The 23,826-nt window shown below is 41.1% G+C and overlaps 1 protein-coding gene across 3 annotated transcripts in view; it reads left to right on the top strand.

The window, feature by feature from the left end:
* Positions 1–12,935: 12,935 nt before the first annotated feature.
* INSIG2 (insulin induced gene 2) overlaps positions 12,936–23,826 on the top strand; it is a 54,757-nt gene continuing 43,866 nt past the window's right edge. For 2 of the 3 annotated variants that reach the window (XM_053214915.1, XM_015062528.3), the window contains exons 1-2: positions 12,937–13,053; positions 18,885–19,267. In XM_053214915.1, coding sequence (XP_053070890.1) covers positions 19,024–19,267 — 244 coding nt within the window. In that variant the 5' untranslated portion in view covers positions 12,937–13,053; positions 18,885–19,023. Of the gene's footprint in view, positions 13,054–18,884; positions 19,268–23,826 lie in introns of all 3 variants that reach the window. The other variant, XM_053214914.1, reaches the window with a different exon arrangement.

Here is a 23,826-nt window from a genome sequence, read left to right as displayed (position 1 = left end):
GTTATTTGCAGAGAGAAACTTGGGGCAACAGCCTTGGCTCTGACGTCGGGACAGTTTATGGAATCTGGGATGCCCCTCTGGACCTCGTAGCTCAGGCCTGCGGTAGGTGCTAGAAGAGAAGGAACGGGTCACCATGCCTCTAGCAGATGGTGCTGAAATTGCTGACAAAGCCAGACAAAAACATACGCAACAACTCACAAAGAACACAAGGTCTTAGAGAGTCACTTGCCAGGGTGTTTGGTACAGATACACAGGTGCTGTCTGATGCACAGAGTCCAGAATGGAGAGATTGTTGCCATTTTCAGTTAAAAGGTAATAAGGGTATGAGATGAATACAATTAACAGTTACTGTTTAGTGAGTGTCTACTATGCTAAATTCACTACATGTTTCATTTCATCCCACTGGCATTGAATCCTACTGTCATCCCCATTATCACATAATGTTTATTTATTTAAAGTTTATTTCTTTTTGAGAGAGAGACAGAGTATGAGTGGGGGGAAGGGCAGAGAGAGGAGGAGAGACAGAATCCAAAGCAGGGTCCAGGATCTGAGCTGTCAGCACAGAGCACAACATGGGGCTCGAACTCATGAACTGGGAGATCATGACCTGAGCGGAAGTCGAAAGTTTAACTGACTGAGCCACCCAGGCACCCCGAAAATGTACTGCTTTAAAGAGGTAAAATAATGTTCTCCAGGTTACCAAGACAGTTAGTGAGGGAGAGCAGAGAGGAACTCTGTCTGACTCTTAACTACGTAGCTGTACCTTCCCCATCCTAAGAAGGGGATGAGGGCATTAACAAGAGGCCAATATCTAGCGTGTTGATGTTAAATGGGGGTTATGCAGACAGGAGAGAACAAGACTGCCAGCATTCCATTTATGGGGGACTCTAAGAAAGGGAATGAAGTATTTTCAAAGTTTAATTTTTGGCAATGGAGTGGCGTGGAAGCAACGGGAGAGCCCCTAATAAACTGAAATGTCTCCACAGGGTGTTCTCTGGCGAATTCAAACAGAAAGTAGACAGGCAATCGAGTTTGAAGATAAAACACCAATGGCAGCCGGTAAGAATATTAGGCGCTAATGACCAGAATGGAGGGGAGTATGTGAAACATGCTAAGCCTTCGAGGACTCGTGCACTTATGTAGAGAAGGAAGAACAAGGAACAGATGTCTTTGCTGCTCGGGGCCAGGGCTCTGTTTGCAGGGCTCTGCTAACCTGGTGGCATTTTAAAGACTTGTGTGCAAATTTGCTGACACTCCTCTCATTGAGAGCGGGAGCCCGTGTCTCCTCTCTTGGAATCTGGGCCAACCTTAATGATCGGTTGACCAACAGAGTATGGCAGGTGCAACGCCGTGTGACTTTAAAGGTGACGAAGCTGCTCCCTGGTTTGATACGCAGCAGTGGACGCCCGGAACACCCGGTGAGAATGTCAGATCTAAGGACAGCAGCCCAGGGAAAGAACCCATTTGCTGAGGGGGGCGGGGGGGGGCGTTTACCCCTGGGTGACTAAAGCAGTAGCCAGAGCTCAGAGCAAAGAGAAAATCAGAATATGTCAAGTATCGGGTCTTTGGGCACCTAACCGAAGCAAAAGTGAAAGATAAAAATAAGTCACAGGGTCAAAACCAGGGACAAGGTAGACTGGGGAATGCCAGAATTTAGGACTGAAGTTGTGAACAATCCAACTGTAAGTGGTTCAGGCCTGATGTGATGAGTCACGCAAGGCGTAGTTTCATAGGTGGCCTGAAGCAATGTGCCTGAGGTTTAAGGAGCCTGATACTTGCAATGTTAGAAGAGAAGAGGAGGAAAATAGGATCACTTCACTGTTGTAATTCCTACGTATCCTCCAGCTGAAGGATTGCCAGATAAGGAAGGGCAGCACTAATACTAGTTTTTAAAATAAGGTGGATGAGGAAACGGTAAGAAAGCACTGGCCGTTCAAAATGCATATATGTCTCATGACCCAGCTGAGGCCTACCTCTCTGGGACACTGAAAGAATTTGGGGATAAAATGGAGGAACTCCTGCCTGTAATTTTTTTAAGAATCTTAAGGATTAGGGGAAGCTGAAAATGGACAAATGTCTCATTCTCAAAACAGAGGTGAATCCTGTGAACTCTGGGAGATGGGCGTTACATCTGGGAAATTTTCTAGAATGAAGCATCAAAGAGATGATTTGCAAGCTCTCAGCAAAGGAATCAGCGTAAGGTAGCAAAGATGAAATGGTTAGCCTGACTTTCTAAATGAATTTGCCAATCTGTAATGATATCACACTGAACATGAGCTGGGCATATAGTAAACAGAATTCAATTTTTTTTTTTTAATTTGAGAGAGAGAGAGAGTGAGAGCATACACATTGGGGAAAGAGAGAGAGAGAGACAGAGAGAGAGAAAGAGAGAGAGAGAGAGAGAGAATCTTAAGTAGGCTCCATGCTCAGTGTGGAGACCAACGTGGGGCCTGATCCCACGACACTGGGATCATGACCTTAGCCGAAATCAGGAGTCGGAGACCTAACTGATGGAGCCACGCAGGTGCCCCCAGAATTCTTTATGATGAATGGGTTTATGTCAAACCAAATGGCAGGGCTTTCTCTAGAGCCCATCACACGCCTCTGTGTTTGTGCCATACTACACAAAATGTTTATTAAGGACTTGGAGTAAGATTCTGATAGCATGCTGATACAGGGCTGCAGGGTAATGTCAAAGCTTAAGGGGGCTTATCATTATGTTGAACTGTGGAATTTGCATGGGGAAGACATGGTTTAAGAAGAAGAATTCAACAGAAAAATCATAACCTCTTTTGTTGAGGCACCCACCCGTCACCCTCAATGGAAAACATGGAAAAATCTCAACACCTCCCAAATTCTACCCACTTCTATAAAGGAATAGGATAGAGAAAATGTGGTTTGCATACATGGCAAGGATTTAAGAACTGTTTAAATTTAACAACTCAATACAACTTAATAGTAGGATGTGACTGCCAAAAATGCTACTGTAATGTGGTCTTATGTTAAAAGAAGTGTCCGAAAGGAGGGACGTGGTGATACGGCTTTGGTGTTTGTTCCGGAAGTAACTCTACAGAAGGGATGTTGATGGCCTGAAGCATGTCTGGAAGAAAGCAACCATTATGGTAAGGGGACAGAGAACCTGTTATATGGAAAAGGGCTAAACAAACAGTATATTTAGCCAGGACAAGGGTCTGTGGGGGGGGGGGTGGGGGCGTGGAACAGGAAGAGAATTTCACAATGTAAAGGTTGTCACACAGAGTGGAGTCAGTGGGTGGGAAACCATAAAAAACCTGGGTGTCGTTGAACTCCAAGAACTCTCTCGTACCTGGAGCTCTGCAAAGATGAAATAAGTTTCCTTAAGAGGTGAGGAAGGTTAATCCTGGAGGCATTCAACAGAAACAAGAATGTCATTGTTCAAGGAGAATATCAAAGTGATTAGGATGATGCCCACACAACTATGACCTTTTATGACTACTCTATCACACTTACTCCTTATGATGAGAAAACTTTAATGAGGAGGAAATGGAGGACCAGAGAAGGAATGTGACTTGCCCCAGAATAACCAGCAGGTAAGAGAGAGCAGGACCTGATACCCCGATGTACCTCCTTCTACACAGTGCACATGCTTTTCATTTTCCCCAGGCTCCCGGAAATAAAACTGAGCTCCAGGAGTGGACACCATATCAATTTTTATTTTTATTTTTAAAAAATTTAGGTTTTTTAAAATTTATTTTGAAAGAGAGATAGAGAGCAAGCCGGGGGAGAGGCAGAGAGAGAGGGAATCCCAAGCAGGCTTGGCGCTGTTAGGACGCAGAGTCTGATGCGGGGCTCGAGCTCATCAACTGTGAGATCATGACCTAAGCCAAACTAATAGTCAGATGCTTAACCGAGTGGGCCACCCAGGCACCCCACACCATATCGGTTTTTATTTTTTTTAGGTTTTATTTTTTTTTAATATGAAATTTATTGTCAAATTGGTTTCCATACAACACCCAGTGCTCATCCCAACAGGTGCCCTCCTCAACACCCATCACCCACCCTCCCCTCCCTCCCCCCCCCCATCAACCCTCAGTTTGTTCTCAGTTTTTAAAAGTCTCTTATGTTTTGGCTCCCTCCCTCTCTAACCTCTTTTTTTTTTTTTTCCTTCCCCTCCCCCATGGTCTTCTGTTAAGTTTCTCAGGATCCACATAAGAGTGAAAACATACAGTATCTCTCTTTTTCTCTATGACTTACTTCACTGAGCATAACACTCTCCAGTTCCATCCACGTTGCTACAAAAGGCCATATTTCATTCTTTCTCATTGCCACGTAGTATTCTATTGTGTATATAAACTACAATATCAGTTTTTAAAATAGCAGAGGAGCAATGGGACCTTACGGGAGCTAAGGTGTCTAATAAAACTTCTGAAAATGGGGAACATCACCATGACTCTCCAGGCCTTCATTGAGCTACACATATTATTTCCCAGTTTGGAATGTCTTTTCTGCTGATGGTTTTATCATATGTCAATACTAACATTAATTTTATGAATCTAAAATCTGCTTCTGAAAAGTTTAAGTCTTTTTAATTCTCTCTAATCACTATTAAAGTATTAACTCCTAGTCTTTTTTTTTTTTTTAAAAAGCAATGCTTCTCAAATTCCAAAGGAATTAAATTTAAAATCATTTCAAGCAACGTCTTTATTTTTATGAATGATTTCTTTTGGTAGTTTCTGTTTTGGGCAAAGCTCAGTCCCAGAAGAAACCTAAATTCAAGCCACTGAGTTTCCGTAAGTGTGCTTTATGTCTGTTACATCACCTAGCTTTATACATATTTTGGGAAATTTTTGACGATTTGATCATTTGTGTCTTTCATCTGTTATCAGATGAAATCCTCTGCTTTTGTGAATCAGCATGTATGCATATACATGAATAAATTGGCAAGTCAGAGGAAATGCTCTGTTACTTTTTTCAGTCTCTGATATAAAAACAATGTATGCTCTTAGACAACTACAAGTCTAGCTTAAGTTCAGTTAGAGATTAGAATACGCATTTTGCATTTGGGAGATACTGAGTACCATATGAGCCCCTCCTGTGTGAATTCAGTTTGAATGCAAGAGTGTCACAGAGCTGAAACAACAGTGTGGTGAATTAGCAAGAGAGAACTCTCTTAGATAACACCTTGTTATGTTTTTGACCTCAAATTGTATGGCCCCTTGTAATAATTAATAGCTAGTGTCGCCTCTCTGTTCTTGGTCTCTATCATTGCCTCTCTGACAAATAGTTTATAGTCTATAGTCTTTCCGGTTGTCTTCTCACTCTGATGTTTCATACCTCAGTGATTTTCTCCTAGAGCTGTGTTCTGCATTTGCTTGCTCATCCATGGTGACCTTGTTTGGGCTTTGTTTAGTTTATTTGTTGCCTGATGATACATACCAAGCCTTACAGGGACCATTTGACTTAATATACATTCAATTTATTGACTTGACTTAATATACATTCAATTTATTGACTTTAGTCACCACTACTTCCTAAAAGACCCAAAAGCACCCCAAAAGGGTTACACCAAGGCCACTACTAAAAGATGATTGCCCTTCTTACTGACCTCTTCTTTCAGAGTTTTGGGGGTTCACTCTGCTTCTGTTCCCTGTCCTTCTCCCCTCTTTGGTCACATGTGATTGTTGTTTTTCCTTTATAGCCAGCACCGATCTTATTAATAATCACAGGTTGAAGCGTGCAACCATGAGAATTCAGGTTAATTTGCCTGCTGTGATTAGATTGATTTATAAGCACCTCTGTCACTTCCTCCTTCCCCCCCAGTTTGTTTGAATGTTCTGTAGAGTATTTCCACCAAACAAAAAAATTATAAAATCAGGCTAATGAGTTTATACTCAAGAAGATAAACATCCTTATTATAATATCACCTCACATTTTTGTTTGTTTTTAAGTAGGCTCCATGCCCAATATGGAGCTTGAACTCACAACCCTAAGGTCAAGAGTTGCATGCTCTACTGACTGAGCCAGCCAGGTGCCCTAACATCACCTCACATTTGTAACTACTACTGAACGGTCAGTAACTTCTGTGTATTTTCTAAAACATTAAGTTTCTGAAATAATAAAGTGTAAAGTTATGAAAGGATAAATGACTTAAATTGAATATTCTGGGCATATTATCAAGGCAACACAGAAGAGCTTTATCTACAAATATACCAAGAATTATCAACTATCATCTCAGGGTTTGTTAAGCTAATACAGGAGAAAAAAATTTTTTTACATGATCTAAAAGATTTCAAGCACGGTTCTTAGATCAAGGTGAACTCTATTTTTTTTTTTTTTTAAAGCACTAAATTAGGAATCAGCTGATCTAATTTCTATTCTGCCCCCACTGCTAGTAAGCCTTGGGATAAGACCTTCCTCTCTGTGAGCCTCCCCTGTCTACCTCACAGCACTGAGAAAGGATATAAGAAGATCCCACACCTGAAGTAAAAGGCAGGCCTCCTTTCCCTGGTAAAGAATGTTCCATTCCTGGGGCTGGCTGCCTCCTGTGCTTCCAGCTCCAGCAGTTAGGTTGTGTGTCCATCAAGAGTCCACTGAGATCATCGCCCAGTTGTGTCGTTGTGACTGCATAATGTAGTACAAAAAATTTGTAACTTGCTGAAATGGAAATGTAAAAAGGGCAGATTTTGTTTCTAGGACAAATAAGTTAAAAGCTATGGGTACTTTGTTAAGGTGGGTGCTATTACAGAAACTTGCAGAGGTATTAGGTGTGGTCTAGATATTTGTAAAAGGCTGGAAAGACATTTAGTAGAAGGGTTCAATTCATAGCTGTTTTGGACCCCATAGTCTAAGAACACTTTAAACAAAATTAAAGATGTGAAGCTTTTGGATTTACTAAGGTGGAATAAATTTGGAAGGCAAATTTGCCTGAGGGTCAGCTTGTGACTACATTTCCACAGGTCCTTACTTACTATGTTTTTATTTCATTCTGCTCTGCACCTTTCCCAGTGTGGGTGGGAGGGGTGTTACTTCAGATCACCTTTATGCCCAAGGTGCTACCCTTTGGCTGTCCCACCTTTTATCTATATGGGTTTTTTTTTTTAATGTTTATTGATTTTTTATTTATTTTGAGAGAGAGAAAGAGAGAGAGTGTGTGCACGCATGTGCAAGCAGGGGAGGGACAGAGAGAGTGGAGACAGAGGATTCTAAGTAAGCTCCACGCTGTCAGAACAGTCTGACGAGGCTCAGTCTCACTGTGAGATCATGACCTGAGCCGAAATAAAGAGTGGGACACCTAACCGACTGAGCCACACAGGTGCCCCAGCTGTCCCACCTTTTAAACTTGAGGTCTCTGAGTCCCCGTATTAGCAGGCCCCAAGATTTTACATTTGTCATCTTGTATGAAAAGTCTGTCAAAACAGAATTTCACTTTTTTTCCAACCAGGAAAACATTTCAGGACAAGCTGCTTTCTTGCTTTGCTTACTTTTCCAGGGTCTACTTTCCCTTAGATTTTGGCCCGGTAATCCCTCTTTATCTTCTTGGCTCTTTGGTGATACTTAAAACATATTCCAGGGGCGCCTGGATGACTAGGTTGGTTAAGCATCAGATTCTTGATCTCACAGTTAATGGGGTGGAGCCCCATGTTGGGCTCTGCGCTGACAATGTGGAGCCTGCTTGAGAATCTCTCTCCCCCTCTCTCTCTTTTTCTCAAAATAAATACACTTAAATATATATTTATATATTATAAGTGTATTAATATATATTATACTAATTAATATATATTTAATTAATATATATTATAATATATATAATTATTTAATTAATATAAATATAAAATATATTATATATAAATATATATAATATATATAATATATAATATAATATGTAAAATAAACATAATTATTTAATTAATATATATTAATATATATTATATTATAATTAATTAATATGTATTATAATATATATTATAAGTGTATTAATTATATATATATAAATATTTATATATTTACAAATATATATAAATATATATTTGTATATTTATATATTTAGATATGTATATATTCTATATTCTATATTCTATATTTAGATATGTATTATTTAAGTGTGATATATATATATATATATATATATATATATATATATATTCCACTCCCCACCCCCCACCCCCCCAAACGGTGTTGTTTTCAGTGGGAGGTTTTTCTTTACAACCTGGTCTACATGGCATGGTACAGACTTTCTGCTGGCCACCTATTCATGACTGTTGTTGAGAAACCAAACTGTCTTGAAACTGGTGCATCTCTCCAGAAGAGGTTGATGCCAGGTCTGAAAGCTGAGAAGGCTCAAACTTTTTTCCTAAAGTAAAACTAGACCAGCTGGGTACCTTTGCATTATACAATTCTGTCTCCAACATGCCAAAAGATGTCATAAACTTCAGGTGGACAAATTGCTTGTAGTAATAATTTAATTTCACCTCTATGTCTTGATTTTTCCCCCCCTACCTTGTATTTCGAGGAAGCTAAATTTATATAAATCATCTAATACAGGGCTTTCCGGTAAAAATTTCATGTGATGATAGAAATGTTCTATAATTTGCACTGTTTACATGGAGCTATTGCATACTTGATACACGTGACTGCAGAACTCAAATTTTAATTTATTAAATTTTTTTCATTTTTATTTTTATTTAGATAGCTGCACACATGGCTAGTGTCTGCCATATTGGACGGTGTAGATTCTATGACCAATTTCTTTATGATACTTCAAGATAAATATTGGTTATATGAGAGGCTTCATAAAAATGCTTTTGTGATCATGGTTTTCTCTTCAGAAGATATGCAGTTCATAAATGAAAATGGCAGCAACTGCTATTGACATAAAACAAATAACAAATACAACAAAGTGCTGATTAACCCCCAGATATTTATTGAGCTCATTTTATGAAACAGGCACCATGCTAGGCACTGAAAAGTGTGCCATATGCCTAATGATGCTTTTGCTTCCTTTTTTTATTTTAATTTTAATTTAATTTAATTTTTATTTTTGAGAGAGAGAGAGAGACAGAACATGAATGGGGGAGGGGCAGAGAGAGAGGGAGACCACAGAATTCGAAGCATTGCTTTCTGTTTTAAAAAAAAATTCTTTAAACGTTAATGTTTGAGAAAGAGTACAAGTGAGGGAGGGGCAGAGAGAGAAGGAGGGGCAAAGAGAGAAGGAGGGGCAGAGGATCCAAATCCAGCTCTGCTCAGAGAGACCGATGCAGGGCTTGAACTCACAAACCACAGGATCATGACCTGAGCCAAAGTCTGATGCTTAACCGACTGAGCCACCCAGGTGCCCCAATGCCTCTGTTTTCTAGGTAGATGTCATTGATAGAGATGACAGAGGATTTTATAAACAGCCTTCACTGTAAAATACGACATCATTTTTTCAACTTTCCCTAAGCATACTAGATAGAAATGTTTGACAATATATAAACATAGTCAAATACTAGCCCTGTTAGATGCCCTGAAGGAGGGAAAGAACCACGTGTTCCACGGGACAAACTGTGTCCTGGCATATTAAAGGCTCTCAAAATATGTTTAATTTCTTTTTCTAATCCAATGCTTGCCAAATACAAACGTAGAACCCCATTCTCCCCCACAAACTACCTGTTAATACTGATTGTGTGAAATACAAAATGTATTTTGAGAATTGGAGATGTATGCTAAGGAATTTTATAAGGCATAAATAATCAAAAATGCTGGATAATCTAGGATAGTTTTTTTTTTCTTTCTCCAAAGTGGTGTTTGCAGATTTTTAGGGGGCATGAATATATTCTCAGTTATCCATAACTTCTCTGAAGAATTTTGAAATGATGTGATTTTAATTATATGACAACCTTCAAAATATTAATATCAGCATGTTCTGGATTATGTTGATAAACACATTATAACAGAGTATTGCTACATGATTTCTCTTCAGATTGGCTTGTAACTGTTTTACATTGATTTAAAAAAAAAAAAAGAGGGATGTATATAAATGACCATTTGCTCCAAATAAAGACCAAGTAATGGTGGGGTTCATTGTAAAAATACAGGTTTAATAAAAAGAAGTAGTGAGAGGCTTGAGCCATCACGTGACATACAGTATTAAAAGCATGTTTTATCTAAAAATAATCCACTCTAGAGTGATGATTTAGATATTTACCGAAAATCTTCAATTTCAAGAAAACACCTTTCATGTTACTATAACTTGAAGCTTACTTATTTAATGCTTTTGTTCATATTTATTTTATAAGTGTTTTGGTTTATAGAGGCATATGAGCTTAAGCCTAAGAATTTTTTGGTCCAGATTTATGTTTTAGAACAGTGTAATTTTTATAGATTTAAGTAATATTAAGATAAAATAATTGAAGTCAAAACTAGGGATACATAAAAATTATTTATGTGTGGAAACACTGCCCTAGGATATTTCTATTACATTTCTGAATGCATCATATTGTGTTCTTTTAAAATTGGTTTGCATTCCAGGGCTATGCATCATCTGTTGAATTTGCTGTGAGGCCAGGGAAAGTCTGAAAAGTATTAAAAACTCATCACGGATGATCATGAGATGACTGTATTTAATATCACTGCAGATAAAAATAGCTTTATTGAACTATTCAAATATGGCAATGTCAAAATTGGTGGGTTTTTTTTCCTCCTGATCTCTATTGTCTTAAAAAAAATTCCATACATAGCATACACATTATACAAAGCATGGTTTCAAGTACCATTTATAAGTCAGTGACTCCAGATCTTTCTTTTCAGATTATTTGAATTCCAGATGCACACTTCTGGTGCTCTACTAGATATTTCTACCTGACTGTTCCACAAGTATTTCAAACTCAGTCAACCCTACATTCAAGTCTTGTGTTCTTGTTCTAGATCAATGGTGTTACTTCCACTCAAATTCCCAACTCTGACGTCATCTTCCACTTCTTTCTTTCCTTGAGCCTCTCACCAGCAGTTAGCAAGTCTTGCCAATTCTCTTTGTACCCCTGCCGTTGTCTTCGTTTAGGCTTGCAACCAGATGTTGCAACCAGCTGACAGCTGCAATAACGCCTACCTAGATTCCCCGCCACCAGGCACCTGCTGTGCCAATCTAGCTTAAAATAAGAAGGACATATCAGAGAGTTTTCAGTTGACTGTCGGTTGACTGCTTCTACCTTGTGTGAGCTGGCCTAGCTTCATTTACTGGGACTTCTGTCTCACAAGGCTGTGAATTTATTGAAGGCAAAGGCTGTGTCTCATTCATCTCTGTGTCCCAGGTTTAACAAAGTTCCTAGCATGCAAGTGGCGTGTGCCACATGCTGTTGAATGTTGGCTAAGGGCACAGGTTTTGGAATCAGATAGATCTAGGTTGAATTTTTGCCTCCTCTGCTACTTACTTAGTTGCTAAGTGCCCCTGGGCAAATTGACTCTATGACAGGGATTCTCAGCTCTTGTTGCATATTAGGATTACACAGGGAATTTATTAAAGTGGCTGAGGTCCCCTCTTCAGCCCAATTAAGTCAGAAGATATGGAGGACGAGGTTCAGATACAAGAAACTTTAATAGATCCACGGGTGATCCTAATATGCAGCCAGTATTGAATATCACAGCTCTTGGCCTTAATCTCTCATCTACTATATAGTATTTATTTTAAAGAGGTTTTTGAGCAGGTGAAATGAAATGAAATTTGTCATGGTATCGGACACACAATATGTGCTCAATCATGATATTAATACACAACCTCAATCTCAGTTGCTATCCCACCCCCCACTGCCCTCTGGGGTTCTGCCTTCTTTTCAATTCCTTGAATGTACCAAGGTTTTCCAGCTTTAAATAAACTAAAACAAATGCTCTGTAGGCTAAAATTTTCCATAAGGCTTTTCTTGAAGGCAATTTCTAAGTGTTTGAAAAAGATGAGTTAGGGGAGGCAGAGCTAGATGAATAGAACTTATATTGCTTTGCAGACAGCCTTTGTATCAGGACATCCTCAGGTTGTTTCTAGGTGCCCTTCTCTTTTCCTTTTAAAATTCTTCATCCATTCATATAATCTGCCCAGATCTTATTTTCCTGGGAGTGTAAAAACCTATAGGAGAGAAATTTAAGAGCTAGAGGAAACATTAGAGAAAACAAGACAGATCATATTGCCTAGATGCATTTTGTTGCAGATTTAATTTCTACTTTAATTTTCGGAAATAAATGTACTGCTATCAAGTTTAGAAACATAAAAATCCATCTTATTTTTCACCAGCTCAAAGGAAGGAAAAAAGGAATTTCACTGACACTTTTATACAAAGCTCTTAAGCAATTGTGCTAGGCCCAAATTTCACCTAAAACTTTCCTCAAGGCCATTGTAACCTCATCACATCCACATTATAGCACAACTTCTGACAAGGGGGGGGGGGTTACAAGATTCTGTATTTTCTCTACTTTGCTATAAACCTCTAAAGCTCTTTCTACGAAAACAACTGTCCCCAAACGGTGTTACCTGATCGAACCTGGGGAACGATTATCAATAAAAACCTTATAAAGTGCTGTGGCATGGAGATGAGTCAAATATCCATTATGTTTTTATGAGTTAGTGGGGAAAGGAAAAGCAAAAGCACAAAGATACTGAGAGTCACCGTCCTCGGCGGGAGAACCCGGCGGCCTACGCTCCAGAGCCCTCAATTCCCCTTGGAGCAAAGAGACATGCTGAGGGTCACGCCTCCCAGAGAGTGTGCGTGTGTCAGCGCGCGATTCTCTCACACCGCCCCCAGGGTCTGGAGACTCGTCACAACTCACGGTGGCCTGAGCAGCAAACAACAGCTGACCCAGCCACCTCCCACCGTCTAAACAGTCCACGCCTACCAGCGGCCTCGGATTGCGCGAAGACCGGAAGCCTTTTTGCCCCGTCTCGCGGGCCCACCGACTGGTGCCGGTAGGAACCGGAAGTTCTTCTGCCCCGATCGTCGGAGCGCCTCCTCGTCGACGGCACAGGCGCAGTGGAGGTCGGGCGGAGTTGTGGGAGGGGAGGAGGAAGAGCGGGAGGGGGGCGGGAGCCGGTCCCAGAAGATGGCGGAGGCGGGGGTGAGTTGGGGTACCCTTGCGAAGCGCGGGGGACTTGGTGCTGAGGGAAGCGGCCTGGGGAGGGGGATGGCCTTCGGGGAGAGGAACTGCTTGTGGTTTTGCATCCTGGGAACCTTGCTGGCAGGTGCGGGTAGCCAGGACCACAGATGGGGCCTGAAGGGCAAGGGGCTCCGCTTACCTGGAGAAGGGTCGGGTAGGTGCGGAAGGGGACAAGCGGGGTCGGGCGGAGGTCATAGGAGAGGCCCAAGCTCTCCGGACAGTGGAAGAGTGTCGGAGAGGAAAGAAGGCTGGAGGACGCCGCAAAGGGCGACCCTGGAGATCTGATGAGGGTCGAGGTCGGCGAGCTGTCAAGCATAGAGCTGTCAGGACTTGGGAAGCTCGTAGCCAGAGAGACTCAGGTTTGAGAAGGGGATGGATCCAAAAGGTAGGTTTTGTAGTAAGTTTAGAATCCGCAGAAAGATGTGTTGATATTGGGTTGAGGAGTGGGACTTTGGCATTTTGGATTGGAATTGGACACCTTTGGAGTAGGTGTGTGGGTAAATGCAGAGAGAACTCTTGTCAGGACGTAGAAGTCGGCTGGTGATAGTTACTGGGATTTTAGGGTTGCTCAGTGGGGATTGGCAATCTGGAAAAGGAAAGCGGTGTGGATGATAGGAGAGGAGGAGGGGGGGTGGGGAGAAGTGTGCTAATAAAACAAGTGATCGTGACCCCATGCCCTGTTAGTGTCGGGAAAAAGTTATGAAAGTATGGTGTAGCTCCCTCGACCAGGAAAATATACCATGGAGAGCTTACTATTTTGTAGGATTGATGACGAGATGCTTTAAGAAGGAATGGGTAGACTGGACAGCTGCGCCACGGAAACTGGCCCAGATCAGTATTGCCATGGAGCTGAAGATTGCAGGGGAAGGCGTGCTCCAGTCCTAAGTACAGGAAAAATGAAGGCAGCCAAGCAGGCAGTGGCTAGATTGTTTTCCAACTTTGGCGCTTGGCTCTGATTGCCATCCAGTGAGTGAAAATGAGTGAAGGGATTATAGGCTCCCTGAATTATAGGATCTCCACAGAAAAATATTAGTCACGTACTCTTCCTGTTTTCCCCCTTTGATTCTTTCTCTGGACATTACGTTGACGAGTGTGATTTGTTGTACTTCTCAGTACACATCTGACATAAAGTGACCAAGCAGTGAATCGTGTACATTTGGGAAAGGGTTGATTCTTTTTAAACTGACAACTGTTGCTTTTTATGTGTGGATCGGGCAGTAAAGGAGAGGATAAAATGTATTTCAGAAATTTGGAGACCAGTTGTTTTCATCGTTATCAGAAAATTATTCCCAAATGATAGTGTAACCTTTTTAATGACTGAGATTTGACATTTAAAAGTAGTAATGGGATGTGAGTGCTGCCTGATTAATGGTTTCTGTGTTTGGATGTTGACGTAGAAAGGAAAGATGAATCGCAGTGTCTTCAAGGCACACATGTCTGTCTTTCTAGAAGTTTTAGTGTCCCTAGACTATGATTCACATTCGTGTGCTTTTATTTAAGGAGAGTTAAACTTTTGCATTGATGTAAGTGTGTTTTTCTTGATGTTTATGCTTATTCTATGTTGAGAATGCCATTATAATTAAGAGAGCACATGATGCAAAAGATGTGCAGTAGTGATTTAATTTTATTATATGACAGGCAGTCATATACCTGAACTAATGTTTTTCCAGTTTTGATGATTTGTTATTGATGTATCTAAACTATCTGAATTATTTTTCTTTTTGTTCAGTAATGTACTTTATAGAAACTGTAGGTCAGGACTCAAGGAAGATTAAAAGCTTTTTATGTACCGTGGGAGATTTTTCTTTGTTAATTTTTGAAAAAAAACCCACACATTATTTTGGTATTAACAGTATTTATCAGTATGACTTTAAAAGCTGCCACTTGTGTGGCACACGGATTGTTTTTGTATGATGTTCGTAGGTGGGGCAATGTGGTGAAATGAGAAAGAACTGTACATGAAGCCAGAGTGTTGGGGAGGTGGGGGAGAGCACTAGTCCTGATACTACCTAGGATACAGTATTATCATCTCAGAAAGTTACTTAACATTTTTTGTTTTGTAAAATGGGGATTAAATACGCTTGCCTACTTACCAGGATTACTGTTGAGGATCTGTTGAGGGACTGTTCTTTAAATCTTTATACCAAAGACTTCTTCCCTGATCAGCAAATTATTTGTTGAGTAATCTAAAGTTTTCAAATATAGACTTAAAAAAAAATGGTGAAGAATCAAATTTATCGTTGATGTAACAGTAATATTTAAAGTTATAGGTACATTTTGTTTTGAGAAAAAAATTCCAATACGTAATCAGAAAACTGAACTTTACGTAAAAGTAAACAAATTGGGGGATACTTAATTCCAAGAGCTTTAATTTAAATAACTCACTTCCCTGTTGTGTGCCTGATACTATAAACAGCATGCTTTTTTTTTTTTTTTTTTTTAGGAACTTAGCTGTTGGATAGCAGGGAGTGAGTGAACTTGTGGAATTTCTTTTCCCTTTGATGAGTCTGGTCATTTCCAGGAGTACGCTTTACACATTCGTGGTAGCAAGATCCAGTAGTACAGTCTTGATCTTGTCCCTTCATTTGACCACTTTGGGTCTCATTTGCTATGCTGGTAAAATGAGAAAACTGTTAGATCACTGGTTCTTAACTTTTCTTTTGGATCATCGACTTTTTGAGTACTTGGTATAAATTGTGGAACTCTGCAGAAAAACGCACACACACACACACGCACACAACTTTTTTGTTTTGTTTTGCATCAGGCTGACATACCCCCTAGAATAGAGATGGTCTCTCAGTTCCCTTCTGTTTCTTAAATTTTAGGATACTGTGATTCTAAAGCATTCTTTTATTTTTGTCTCCAGTAATTATATACTATTATATTATTATATAGTCATCAAAGTCAGCTTCTTGGATTTTTAAAATATTAGCTTTTAATTAATTAATTTTTTTTAACGTTTATTTATTTTTGAGACAGAGAGAGACAGAGCATGAACGGGGGAGGGTCAGAGAGAGGGAGACACAGAATCTGAAGCAGGCTTCAGTCTCTGAGCTCTCAGCACAGAGCCCGACGTGGGGCTCGAACTCACGGACCTCGAGATCATGACCTGAGTCGAAGTCGGCCGCCCAACCGACTGAGCCACCCAGGCACCCCAAAATATTAGCTTTTAAAAAACTCTCAAACACCAAACAAATACTGTGTTACTTTTAAAGAATGAATGCTTTTGGGGTGAAGTAGGAGACTACAAACAAGCATTGCCAGGGAAGGTTGAATAAACATCTATGGTAGAATCACGTAAATTGTTTAGAAAGTCTCTAGCTTGAGGAAATAGTCTGTAGCAATGGTGGCTCTTAGTGGGAGGGCACTGCCCTCTGGGGGCATTTGGAAATCTATGTAGGGGCATTTTTGGTTGTCTCAAGTGGGGGAGGGGGCATGCGCTGGCAGTTAGTGGGGACGAGCCAGGGACATTAAGTGTTTTGCAATGCTTAGGGCAGTTCCACACAACAAGGAATTGTCCTGCCCAAAATGCCAGTGCCCTCTGACAAACACTGGTGATTGTGAGCTGAGCCTGGCACAATTGAACAACGCTTTTTAAAGCTGAAGTTATTTTGCTCTTTTGGAAACATAATTCAATGCCACGTATGCTTTGCCATTAACTTGCTTTTGGAAAAAGCACAGACATAAACAAATGATTTGCTAGAGGAATTGGGGCCACTTAAAATGTATATACACTCTTTGTGCTTGAGTGGCTGTTTTAACAGCAGGAGCTGGGGCGGGTTACTGTGTCTGCTGGAAGTCTGGGAAGTGAAGGAACTTACACAGTAAACGTTGGTGTTACACAGTATGCAAACTGGCCATAGGATTTTTTCTTCTTGGAAACATCTTTTCACACCTTGATGTAAAGGACATTTCAAGACATTGGTACACTTATGATCTTTGTGCTGTTATACACTTGCCCACTTATGTTGAGAATCTCTTACACTTGAGTTAGTTTTTCCATGTCTATCATCTTTTCACTGACCAAATACCCTTTCATGTGTCCATGTGCTGAAAAACAAGTCTGAACAGTTGGGCTGGAATGGGACTCAGGGTTTAGAGGGAAGAGGATGATGGGCTTTGGAGTTCGACCTAAGGTAAAATTCCAGTTCTGATACTGCATGTCATGTGACGATAAGCAAGTTTTGCTAAATCTCTTTGACTTTGTATTTCATTTGTGAAATGAGGATGGTAATACTTAACCTTTGGATGATTTTGAAGATTCGAGCTACATGAATCAGCCATAATACATACTGCTTTCTGTAGTCCTCTAAGCTGTAGAGCTCAGTTATGCTGTAGACCAAGTTAGGTTTGTGAGGACTAGTTTGAGGACAGAACTCCCTCTGTGAGTGTTGGGCACAGAGCTTTGGATGTGGCAGAGGTTCAGGGAAAAAAAAAAAACGTCTTTTGTCTGTGTTAATCACATGGAACTGATAGGCTGTGAAAGTTACTAGGACTCACAGATATTCTCATTTTCATACTGAATTTTCTTTTTCTTTTAAGAGGAAGAGGGGGAGAGCGTGCGTGCCCATGCGTGTGAGCGGGAGAGGGGCAGAGGGAGAGGGAGGGGGTCCCAGGCAGTCTCCACGCTCAGCACCGTGCCTGATGTGGAGCTCAATCCCACAACCCAGGGATCCCAACCTGAGATGAAATCAAGAGTCAGACACTTGACCAACTGAGCCGCCCAGGTGCCCCTACACTGATTATTTCTAAAGTCAGCACCCCCTCCCCAGTACCCAGTTTACACATGCGTTTTGTTTGCTCATAGAATGCATCAAATGTTATTTGCCACGCACAAAGGAAAGATCACTTTGCATCAGATGTTATTTGCCACACACAAAGGAAAGATCGCTTTGGTTAGAGGAACAGATACCTAGACTGATGGTACTGGCACAGTTCTAAGCTTTAGGAGTCAAGAGCCGTGTGGCTCAGACTCCTTGGAGTCCAGCCATGGATTACCCTTCATTTTCTTCGTGTCCTTTCTTCTGCTTCCTATTAAAGATTTATCACAAAAGCTCCTGGGGTTGCAGTCAGGGCTGACTGGGTCCAGGCAGGGGTGGGACACAGCTGTGGCCTGCCGAGGGCAGGCCAGGTCTGGTTTCTGTGCTTGATGTGTATGTAGGTGATTGGGTGGTGGTCTGTGTTTTGTAAGATGCTCTTGCACGAAAATTCAAATACATAAGCGTTAAACAGTAAAACAGGTCATGTTCCCCTCGGGAGGTCTTCCTCATGAGCAAGTCACATGTTATTGTGGGCATTACACAATTTTCAGTCAGAATATGTTGATCTTATATGTTAATTCTTTTATCGTTTGTAAAGTATACAGATTTTTACCTAAATCTCCAGGCCCATCTGTTGTAACTGATAGGGTTGGAGATTTAGGTAGAAGAAACAGAAACCTGGATTTTAATCTTCCAGACTCTGGTGGTACTGTCTCAGGTACCCTGCTCTGCTCTTCTCCGAGGTGGGGCAAGTTGTTTTTATTATTCATCTAACCTGTGAGCCTCACAGGTCACTTGTTCTGTCCTGGTAAATGTATAAATACAGGTAAATTTAAAAAACACTTTTTTATTACATCATGCCTAAAAAATCCTTTTTAAGTCACTTCTTATTCAGTAAGTAACGAATTCACATAAATATATAAGCTTGTCATTTCATTATTAGTACTTTGAAATTAATTAGTATTGAAATCAGAAAAATTGCAGGATCACTTATTAGACAAACATTGATTTCTTGTTTCTTATCTCTTGCAGGATTTCTGGTAGGTCCTCTTTTAGGACAAGATGCTGTAACTGTAGGATCACCGGCCTGCTTCGATTCACAGACATTTGGTTTTTCTGCTGGGAAGGCTTTTTTTTTTTTGTCTTGCCGGTTTACTGAACTTATGAAACCATGGCAGAAGGAAAGACAGAGTCGCCTGGGCCCAAAAAGCGTGGCCCCTATATTTCATCTATCACTAGCAGGAGCGTGAACTTGATGATTCGTGGAGTGGTGCTGTTTTTTATTGGAGTATTTCTTGCATTAGTGTTAAATTTACTTCAGATTCAGAGAAATGTGACGCTCTTTCCGCCCGACGTGATCGCGAGCATCTTTTCTTCAGCGTGGTGGGTGCCGCCCTGCTGTGGCACAGCCTCAGGTATGTGTAGGCTGCTTCTGTGATGCTTAGAAAGGAAGCAAGCAGGGCACATGAGTTCTGATGTTGTCTGAGCAGGACTTATTTTTCCTGGCTTTAATTTAAATGCAGTACGGCAGACCCGTTTTAAATGAGTGGTTTGATGAGTTTAGGCAAATGCGTGCAGTTGTGTGACCCACCACCACAGCCCGTCTGTGGCACATTTCCGTCACCCACGGACTCTCTTGTGCCCCCTTGCAGTCCATTCCCCACCCCCAGCCTCAGGCTTCCACTGATCTTTCTGTCCTTAGATTAGTAGGGACAATGTAATGTAATGTAAATGGAATCACTGGGTAGGTACCAGCGTGTCTGATTTCTGTCTGACCTGTGAACATTAAAAACTTAATCCTAAGAGGTACCTGGGTGGCTCAGTCGGTTAAGCGTCCGACTTCGGCTCAGGTCATGATCTTGTGGTCCGTGGGTTCAAGCCCCGCATAGGGCTCTGTGCTGACAGCTCGCAGCCTGGAACCTGCTTTGGATTCTGAGTCTTCCTCTCTCTCTGCCCCCCCACCCCCACTCGCATTCTGTCTCTCTCTTTCTCTCAAAAATAAATTAACATTAAAAAAAATAAAAAAAAAATTTAATCCTAAAACAAATCTTGCTTGCCTTCAGGTTGAGGCTTTTAACTTCTTAATTTTATCCTTTCTTCAACCCACCTCATATTAAGTCTTACTCTGAGTTATTTTGATGATCATTGTCACTGTTTGGTTTGAAGGGTTGGATCTGTGTGTGTTATGGCCTTGTTTTTGAAGTAGATGAAAACTTGAAAGATGGAGTAGTTTTATTCAAGTTTAAAGCTTCATGTGGGCAATAATTTACTTTCAAAATCACCCAAATTCGGAGCGCTAGGTGGCTCAGTCAGTTAAGCGTCTGACTCTCGGTTTTAGCTCAGGTCATGATCTCATGGTTTGTCGGTTTGAGCCCCGCATCCTGACAGTGTGGAGCTTGCTCAGAATTCTTTCTCTCTCTCCTCTCTCTCTGCCCCTCCCCCGCTTGACTGTGTGTGTGCACAAGCTCTCTCTCAAAGTAAATGAATCAACTTAAAAAAAATTTAAAGCTTCATGTTATTATTTTTTAGATTTTTGGACATGCTTTCTTCTTGGTATCTTGGTTTCAGATGTAGCTTAAGAATAGAGAATACTTAAAGAGATACGTAAGGCAGATTCTCTTTGCTTAAAAATCGTTATCCTATTTCAGGAGTTATTGTAGATCTTTTTTGGTGGACAATGTGTAATGAATAAGGTGGAGCATTTCAGAAAGCCTTTGTAATGCCGAGCTTCCATAATGGATACTCTTTAGCTTTTTCCAATGACGGAGACCAATAGATTAATAATAAAAAAGAAAGTGATAGAAGGGAGCCATCATTGTGTGGTAGAAGAAAATTCTGATCGAGAGAGAAATTGCTTTTTGGAATGTCCACTTGGTGTCTCATATTTAATATCAGCGACACTGCAGTATAATGTAGATCCTTCTTGACTTCCATCCCAGAGCTGGAGGTTGAAGAGTGAGGAGTTAGGTGTGAGATGTTTTAGAATGACCTCGTGGAATCTAGTGGACAATTGGCATGGATTGAAGGGCATTTTTGTCATAAGGTTCCAGTGTGGTTTATGAATCGATGTCGCTATCACAATATTCACATTAAGGTTTGTAAAGGCAGGGATTCTTAGTGGCCCCAAGGTCATTACATTTTCTGAGAGAATAGGCAAACTAGTCCAAATACAGGAGAAAGCAAAATTATATTTTATCATTCTCTGTCATATCTACTAGCCCTCATATATTTTCTTTTTTTTCATCTAAACTCAAAAGAGAAAAATTAAGTTTTCCCACCATCTTTTTCTAGTTTTTTTTAAGTTTATTTATTTATTTTGAGAGAGAGAAAAAGAGGGAGGGAGGGACAGAGAGAAGGAGGGAGAGAATCCCAAGCAGGCCCTACATTGTCAGCACTGAGCCTGACGTGCTCTGTTCATGTCCTGAACTGTGAGATGACCTGAGCCAAAACCAGGAGTCAGACGCTTAACTGACCAAGCCGCCCAGGCACCCCTGGTTTGCTTATTTTCTCCTATGGTATAGCTGCTGTCTGGCTACTAATTGAAGCTCTTTGGGACTTGGAAGAACACATCTTTTCAGGATAGACGAAAGGAAGGTCAGGGGAGAGAAATTCTTATTGAATGCCTCCTCACATGCTAGGCACATCCCTTAACCCCAGGGATGTGTAGGGCAACTTTGGGAGTGATATTTTGGCATTGTGCCTCCTTTGGGGGAATGAGGAACCTGAGATAAAGAGAGGGTATCCGTGAGCCCAGGGTCTGAGGGCCAGTGAGTAGTGCAGCTAGGTCAGATGTCACATGCTGGAGAAGGGGAAGAGAAAGCTACTCACACTTCCCTCTCCTCAGGGTGTCTCTTTTGAAGCTTGCAGATGAAGCGCCGGGCTTGGATGGAACATAGTGTTGTGTGATGTACGTTCAAGGGGGGGGGGGGGGGGTGTGCAGGGGCGGGGGGGCAAGTGAACTTGACTGAGGTTTCATTGTACCTCCATTAAGGAGAGGACCAGGGGCTGTGTCCTCCCCTGTGGTGTGGGCACTTTTGCCACAAACTCATATTTAGGAAGGAAGATTCCAAATGTTAATGCTGCATTTCAGTCACTTTGTCCCTACTTTCCTTCCTTTCCCCAGCCACTAGGTTTGTCACACTTGAAAACTTCACAGCTCTCCATTTGGGGTATTTACACTTACATTTCTTGCTTAAGTGTTTCTTCTGAAAGCAGTGCATTCCACGAGGTTAACTGGGCAAGTGAAGGTAGAGAGGCATTTGGAAACCTAGATTCCAGTTAACCCTGCTACTGATTTTGTTGGATAGGTCATGGTATTTAGTAAATGAGAGCAAAGTACCAGATTTGTGAAAGTTGCCAAAGGTAGAAAATGGATTTCTGCCCCTCCTGCCCCCAATTTTAGGGAAAGTATCAAGGAAATAAAAAGTCAGTGGTATAAGAAACATAGCGCGTACAAGTTGACATGCGTTCAAAGTATGTATATGTTTTTCTGTACATGTGCTGGAATGCATTTTCAAAACTCTAGGTTCTTAACCATCTTAAGTCAGAAAAACTGAAAATTGTACTTTCATTTTCCTGTCCAACAATATTCATAGATTGAGCTCCCTTCTGGAGGTTCTCCAGAATCACCACTTTCTACATGCAAACCAAAGGGCCCCTGGTTATTTGCTACCTTTCCCTATAACACAGTGCTGGAAAATTGGCTAGCCATGCTTCTAGAGGGACACCCAGTAGAGAAGTCTGGTAAATTGCCTTTGCTCTCATTTTCCTTTTTATGGTTCTCTATTTTTTAATTTAATAATGGCTGGTGTTTCAAGCTGATTAACTTCTCTGTGTGTGCAGTGCGTTAGAATCAGTTAGAAACCTCTTGAATGTTACCGAGGGCTGCAAAGGAATCTTTCTGAAGAATGAATAGAGGAAAAAGATAACCATCATTGTGTGAGTAACATTAACTAGAGAAACTGACTCGAAAAATCCTAAGTAACCAAATTATGTTCAAACCTATGAAGCTAATGTCTAATGTAAAAAGAAAAAACAAATCTTTCCAGATTGGCCAGGCAGTCATTTACCCAGTTCCTGGGGAGCTCCGCAAGACTTCTCCCGCTCTTACCTCCAAGTGTCCAACTTCTGTGTTTCCTCCGTCTCTTTCTTGGTCCAGGCAGGCCCTCTACCAGTCTGATGGGAATTTTCAATTTTTTCCTTTTTGGCTTCTGATTTTGAACTCTGCCTGCTACCCCGTCCTGTGTGGTGCACTTGGTGCTACTGTAGGAGCGTGTTCCTACATGCTCCATCTGGTTCAAACCAGATCTGGTTTGAACCATCTGGTTCAAACTCGATGGCATTATTTCCTGATTCCCCAGTGTCTGCAGCGTGAAGTCTCTGATATGGCCCTTGCCGACTTTTATCTTCCTCTGAGGCTTTCTGAAGCTGCCTTTTTGCTTGAAGCTTACAACTTGCAGGCGATAGTGGGTATTTGGCAATTTCCGTGCTTTTCCTCAATGCTTCCCTTGGATTAGAAAGCCCTTTCCACACACTGACCTGCTGAGCGCTGCTGCCTCAGGGCCACCTCTTCTGTGAAGCTTTCCTGAAACCCCAGCACCCCACTTTCCCTCAGCACATGCCAAGAGAGGACTGGGCCCCCACCAGGCGCTGTCAGTGCTACCCCTAACGTATTACTGTATTGAATTGTTGCTGTGATCACTTTGGGGCTGGGATCGTGTTTTGCTCTTTTTTCTTTTCAAATCCCCAGCAGATGTCAAGAAGGAGACACGTTATGGGAGCTTAAGTATTTATTGAATGGAACGTTGCTTATCCTGTAACTGTTTTCCATGAAAGTCTATCTCGTTCAGTGGCTTTGTTTTTTCAGCCCTCTTTCCTTGCAAAACATTTGATTTCACTGTCCCTTGTAGTGTATCACTGAATTAAACACACTTCCATCCAGAAAACATGATGACTTAATATTGATGTCTTACAA

This window comes from Acinonyx jubatus, chromosome C1 (assembly GCF_027475565.1).
Source record: "Acinonyx jubatus isolate Ajub_Pintada_27869175 chromosome C1, VMU_Ajub_asm_v1.0, whole genome shotgun sequence".
Lineage (NCBI taxonomy): Eukaryota > Metazoa > Chordata > Mammalia > Carnivora > Felidae > Acinonyx > Acinonyx jubatus.
The sequence above is the reverse complement of the archived record's forward strand: the minus strand, read 5'-3'. Positions and strand labels throughout refer to the sequence as shown.